This window comes from Verticillium alfalfae, genomic scaffold (genome assembly GCF_000150825.1).
Source record: "Verticillium alfalfae VaMs.102 supercont1.8 genomic scaffold, whole genome shotgun sequence".
NCBI lineage: Eukaryota > Fungi > Ascomycota > Sordariomycetes > Glomerellales > Plectosphaerellaceae > Verticillium > Verticillium alfalfae.
This window is the reverse complement of record NW_003315031.1, coordinates 727,141-733,711: the sequence shown is the minus strand read 5'-3', so window position 1 is coordinate 733,711 and position 6,571 is coordinate 727,141. Positions and strand designations below refer to the sequence as shown.

The 6,571-nt window shown below is 56.7% G+C and overlaps 1 protein-coding gene across 1 annotated transcript; it reads left to right on the top strand.

Moving 5' to 3' along the window:
* Positions 1-4,725: 4,725 nt before the first annotated feature.
* On the top strand, positions 4,726-5,798 carry VDBG_06651 (predicted protein; the record flags this gene model as incomplete). The annotated part of the gene is made up of 2 exons (XM_003003043.1): positions 4,726-5,019; positions 5,313-5,798. 2 exons carry the CDS (start codon positions 4,726-4,728, stop codon positions 5,796-5,798), a joined length of 780 nt encoding a protein of 259 aa, XP_003003089.1.
* Between the last annotated feature and the right edge of the window lie 773 nt (positions 5,799-6,571).

The following is a 6,571-nucleotide window of genomic DNA, read 5'->3' as shown; positions in this document are numbered from 1 at the left end:
GCAGGCCACGGTCGTGTGTGTGAGAAGCTCGATTTCTTGGTTCGTCGCTGGTCGGCAGGCACAGGCAAGATGAGGCTCGGCTCGTCGCGATGATGGCTCGTCAGCAGCAGCAAGTGAGGTTACAGAGTGGTGGAGTGAGAAGAAGTTCAGACGAGCAGCCGCACGCCCGAGCCGTTCAGACTTTCTTTCTCGTCTCCGGCTCTTAGGAGGGGGGACGTGGGGGTTCGGTCGGGTCGTGCCTCCTCTCCGAAATCTTAGGCAGGGCCTAAAGGTTAGGCAGTGATCCGACCTGGGATCAAGGGCGGAAGACAGAAGGGTCTAGACCGTCTGGGCCTTTCGTGTTCCTGGGAGCGTACCGGGACCAGCCAGGTCTGTCGGGCTTGTCAGGTGTCGCCAGGCACAAGTTGGTGGGTGAGCGCTTTCGCTGCCCGGCCTAATAATAGGACCGCCTACCCCCAGCCCCAGCTCGTCGTCGGCACATCCCCGATGACAGACATGGCTGTTTCGCCTACCGTAGTACCTGGTGTACTGGGATATTGTATGGTGGGGGAATAAGGTATTCCAGCAGAAGCCGACTGCTCAGCCTTCAAAAGAAGCCGACTGATCAGCCTTCTAGAAAAAGCGTCAAATGCGAAGCATGCAAATCAGTCCCGGCAGCTGGCGCAAGCTCTTCTTTCGCACATCATGCAAACATACGAAGCCCCATGTCGGTTAGCCTGGCGCGATCGGCGGACGACCTGGTGCAGTGGTGCCGCCCTGTGGCAGGTGCGGCGAGACATATATGCTCTCTGGCGGCCCATTTCAGCGCGTCAGCAATGCACCTAGTCCCAAGCTTGCACTCCTGGCGTATCGAATCACCTGATTATGCACTGGTTCCGTCGAAGCGAGGTTACTAATCACCACAAGATAGCTTGCTGATGAAATGAGCGACCGAAACATTACATGGTGGTGCTCTGTGCCACGTCCTGAGCCACATAGCTCGTGCCAGCGACTGCTCTCGAAGATGGCAGTGTGGCTCAATAGTAGGCACGTCTGGGGCACGAGCACTTTTCCGCTGGCGGGTTTCACGAAGCTCTTTTCTTTCCCCTTCAGACAGACTTTCTGCCCTCTCTAGACAGATGCTGATTATCCAGTCTATCTCTGGCTTGACTCTTACGCATACATGCATGTATAGCAGCATGATTGCCATGCCGAGAATTTGCTACCTCAAGAAAATTTCTGTCTTGAAAAGTCCAGACGGCGTCAGTAATTTATACGCCGTTCTCGGATTCAGCCTTTTTCCATGTGATTAAGGCATCTTCTTGGTGTAAAGAGTCAACACTCATCTAGCTAGCGTCCAAGCTTGGTAAGAATAATACTGAGCTGACGGACAAGGACCACCACCAGCGCATGGCGCCCGCAAGCTCGTTGTGATTATGTTTATCAAAGTCATGGCTCGCTGAAGATCTGAGCTGTCATGTCGGACAGACCAAGAATTCTAGTGCAATGTTGGTTCGCGCGGGGACGGAGGTGCGAAGAAATTGGGGTAGTGGGACCTGCGCTGCTGCGGACAGTTGTTCAATGACGGGGCGACGTCCCTGGTGCCCAGGCTTTGGTCGAAAACTCTGCACTGACGACAGTTGGGTTTTGCGAGCCACCCACACAGCAAAGGACATCCGTGTCCGTTTTACTAGCGGATGCGCGTCGGGGACTGCACTTGGCGGCAGCAAACACCGGACGGCAATGATGAAGGTACTTAGAATAGGCAGATTGGGATGAAGGTATTTCTGGGTGGGCCTCAGAGGACAACGGCCGAGGATCCGTCCCTCCATGCCTGAGAGGCGTCATGCAGGCGCGAAGATGGAGGGCGAATGTCATCAAGCCAACCTCCGATTCGCAGCCCCCACATCGGGCACGCCCTCCGATATCTTCCTCGTTTCGGCGCCGTTCGGTAGGCGACTCGGCGCCGCAGCTTCGGCAGTTGAGCGATGGACTGGTAGACTGACAACCGATGCTGCTTGGAAGGAATTTGGCTTGACGAGACGTCTGGGACCATGGCACTCACCTGGAGAACAGATGTGGGCGAGCAGGATGAGGATGGCCTGACACTCCCAAGAAACAGGGTTAAATGTGACGTTCGAGTTAGTCAAACTCTCAACCAGTGAGCGACGTGTCTCACCCACCAGTTTGTCGGCCATGCACTTCCGGGCGATTCATCCCTTCAACAAATTTCACGATGCTTCAACTCATGTGTTCGGTGCCAATCGATGTGGACACAATGACTCCTCCGTACTGCCCATCACTAATTCTGAATGACAGTATTTGCCCCTTTCCTTCCTGCTGACACCTCACGAGACTGGCCAAGCACGTGGACGTGCACGGCACCAGCGGTGGCCGAAGCTGGCTCCAGTCAGTGTCCAGCTGATCATCTGGCGCCCCTATCCCAGAGATTCCCCCCAGGGATCCAGCGGCGCCACGGGGGGCGGTGAGTGCCGCGGTGAGCCGCGGCCCCTTCGAGGACTTCCGGTGCAGCTAAAAGTGATACCATCGTGAACTCGTAATCCCAGGGGTGGTTGGGCGCGAGGAGTCACCACGGGAGGAGCAGAAGCAACCCAAGTGCCGGGACATGCTGGGAGATTGTGCTTCAGGCCATCGTGACCTTGCTCGCACCCCCAGACAACGAACGCAGTTGGTGCACCGAGTTTTCCGTGGCTGTGCATCCAGCTGTTCCACCGCTCGACAACTATCAGAAGAACGGAACAAGGGGCCCAGAATTGGAGTAAAATTGGGACTTCGAGTTCTAGACTTGTCCCAGTAAACGGAAACAGGGGTGGAGCTGAACAGGTCGCTTCGGCGTCAGTCAGGTCCTCAACCCCTCTGGGCACGTATCAAGCGCTACGTGTGCGAGCCGGTAGCTGTCCCCAGGCGGCGCCGGACCGGGTTCAAGGCCACGAACGAAGTCGTCTGAAGCGGTGATGGTGCAGTTAACGTTACGGGCGACCGCGCCCAGGATAAAAACGGAAATGTTAATTTGGCTCGTTGATAACGGCAGGCAGCGAAGAAGCAAAATCTGTCGATCAGACGGATCCATCGAGCTCGAAGCGACGCGACCCGCTACATATCCCGGCCCGGGGTGTGGAGGGCCATGTTCAAAAATGGCACCAGCGACAGCGAAGTTGACGATGTGAGGGACAGCCTGTCTTGTTGCAGGACTGCAGCAGGCTGCTTCAGTTTCGTTGGATGCTCGCGACGGAATTGGGTCTGACGAGGGGCAGTCGATGGGGTAATGAGACCACCAACAGATCGGGGGCTCTGGGTTGGACAGATTTTGCATTGGCCGTGACGACTCAGGATGGAGCCCGCCTGCCAGTCAATTGATCCTGTGTCTTGCAAGGTTTTTCAGAAGGGACATGGTGCATCAGAGTATTTCCCCAGGCGGCCCCCAATCCTTCCAATTGAGCCAAGTCGGTCTGTCCCGTGGGCAAAGGCGTGCTCTTGCGATGCTGCACATCAAGTATCTGGGGGTAATGGAACGCAGCCCCGTCTAGGAGAGGAAAACCTGGGGGTAATGGGGGGGTAATGGAAACGCTGGCAGAGCCTCTAGAGGCTCCAATCCAGCCACTCTGGCCACCGTCTTGTTGATGTGTGTGACCCTACCGTTTCTCTCCCTGGTTCTGGGTTTTGGTCCTTGCCTCCAGGTGGCCCCTCCATCGGAGACGGCGTCTTGGGCGCGCCTAGACGCGGGGCAAGCGGGCTTCGTGAGTGGGCCCTGAGGAGGAGACGCCGGGCCATTCGGAGAGGCGAGTTCGCATTGCTTTCGTCACGAGGGGCCACGAGAGGCCAAGTATTGTGTTACTTTGTTGGGGATCGATCGGAGTATTGATCCAGGATTGGAGATGGATGGGGATGGAATGTAATAACGATGCGAGGCAGGTGGATTGTAACTTGGAACGGCGCGTGCGACTCATTACCCCGGCCGTGGCAGGGGCAGTCAGCGTGTGCGCCTGACCTGGAGCTCTAGGATGGATTGCTGTTGCTCTATCCTTCCGTTTGCGTTGGTGCTCGGATCAGCAGGCATTGATCATTGAAACGAGATTTGGGACCCGGTGACCGCAGCCAGTTTGACAGGCCGGGTCGGACGGGGTCAATGTTGGGTTTCGGTTGCCCTGGTGTTGCTAAAAACTGCGATGAGATGATACTGCACATGTATTGCCCATTGTGGGGTGATTGGAGTAAATGGAGGCATGGCGCAAAAGGCAGGTAGACGTAGGCACCTGCCCCTCACCGAACTCACCTTCGGCAACCCCTCTTGCGCTTTGCGTACGGTACATGTAGGTGTGTGGGTTGTGGGTGTGGAACAGGAAACGGATGGAGTAGCGGGGCGCGGTTGCGCCAAACGGGCGTCTTCTCATCACAGCTGGCGTTTTGCACGTCTTTGCCACGGCCACCTATAGGTACACAGACTCTTTTTAGTTTACGCCCGGATGCTTTTTGTCCCTTTCTCCCTCTCTACGTCTCTCGCTTTCTCTCTTTCTGATCCAAGTTTTCTGTATGTGTGTGTGTGTGTGTGTTGTCATCTGCATCTTCGAACATCATCAAGGTACTCAGCCCCTGTACAATGGACAGCAGATGGCGGGGTTCAGCGCTTGCTCCAGGCGTGTAGTCATTAGCGCCAAGTAGCATGCAACGATGCTTAGAGTCTGGGGATTTTGAAGGGGTAATGGCAATCAAGGGAATCTCGAGACGATGGCACAGGCTGGTGAGAAAAATCTCCAGAAAAACTCCATTGAAAAACTTGCCTTGGATAGCCGTCCCAAGCTCGATAGGTGCCTGTCAGGTCCCGGCGAGGTAGAGTCGTCGGCCGGCATGCGGGGTGGAAACAGGGCGAGATACCTTCTAGAAACCCGTAGGGGACCGCTGCCGCAGGTCCAGCTGACGTTCCAGGTGGTCGCCGCCGCCGCCCCCCGCCTCCTGCGGCCCTGTGGGCTGGGCTCCCCAGTGGAGTGTCTGGTCCTGCGAGACCCCTGGCACGAGCGACAGGTACGAATGCCTCTGTCCAATGGAGGCGCCTCCCTGCTGGCTGGTGCTGCCCAAAGAGGCTTAAGCGGTTGCTATTTGGTAATAAGTCGCCCAGCGTGATGCAGGCGAAGACATCATCGTGATCAGGCTGGTTTTTTCGAGCTTCCTTTGACTCTCGCTCCTGCCTTTCTCACACGGTCCAAGCCCGGGCCCGCGCCCATGCCAACGTCAGGCCGCCCCTTGGAAGCACCGTTTCCCCGGTCCAAGAGTTAGCCCAAGCTCCACGATCAAACTGGCGGGCTCCGTTTCGACAGAGGTTGCGCAATGCCCACGACGACGCACGAGAAGAACCATGGGCGTCGTCGAGGGGCAAGTATATAAAGGGTGTGCATGTTCCCGCCTGTCACTGGTCTCAAGCCCTCGGTGATCGTCAGACTCTTCCTTGCCTGAGCATCGTCCTCCCTAGATCAACCTCGATTGATCATTCCTCCTCTTCCTCCACTTCCCCTACTCCCTCGTTGTCGTCATCTTGTTGCTGCATTGCACCGCCGACCTCGTGTCCTGTCCTGTCTACCTACCTACCTGCCTGCTACTACCTACCTATTTTCGGCACAAGCCCAGATAAGAACCCGAGACCACGAGCCTTGCTTCTTATCAATAACAAGCCTGCTCTGCTCGTTTCCGGAACCGGCAACGAGACAACGTCGCACCAGACAAGAAACGCTCCGTCTTCCGAGCTACCCAGCTCTGGCCGGATGGCTGTGCTCAAAGGCCTCCCAACTACCCCCCTACAGCTCTAGGCCTTCGTCAGCCGAACATCCCTGCAACCCGCCTCACACGGCTCTCCAAAGCAACGAGGGGCATTCCGGACTACCCAACAACGCGCGCCAGCACCAGCAGCTCCAGATCCAGCTCTGCTTCTTCGCGCTCAGCCTTTGCTACATAAAGCTCGCGACCGTCTGCTCGACTTGTTTCACAGTCGACCGACATTCTTTGTTGACCGCCCCAACGCGTCAATCCCACTTGCTTGTTCTCCCTCTTATCAGCGCCCGCCTCTTATCTGCCCCGCCACGGTAGATCGGATCTGATCGTCTCAAATCCTCCGCCTGCCGTCCCTCGACGACGTCAGAATACGCACACAATTCAAGCAGCCAGCCGAACTCGAGTTTCAGCTGCTGCTTCTCTCTCTTCAACCCCCCCCCCCCTGATCTCGTGTACAGCCTACAGATCAGGCCTCTAGGTACGTGCATCCACCGCCACAACTGCCTGGACCTCTTCGTGCCTGGCTGGCGGTTCTGGACCCTGCATCTCCCTTATCAAACGCCCCGTACACGGCTACTGAAGCGGTGAACCTCTGCGTCGTATCCGCGCCGCCTCGTCTCTGCTGCCTCGCAATTCTATCCTGGCTTTGTTATCTCGGCCCAGAGCACGTTCGTTGCTGTCTGGGCGCTATCAATTTCCTGCGCCCGTCATCATGTTAGCCACCGTTCTGTCTACTCTATATAGGGCCTCGGCAGCCTGTCTCTTGTCATTGTCTTGTCAGACTTGACATCCAACTTGTTTTCGCTTGTCT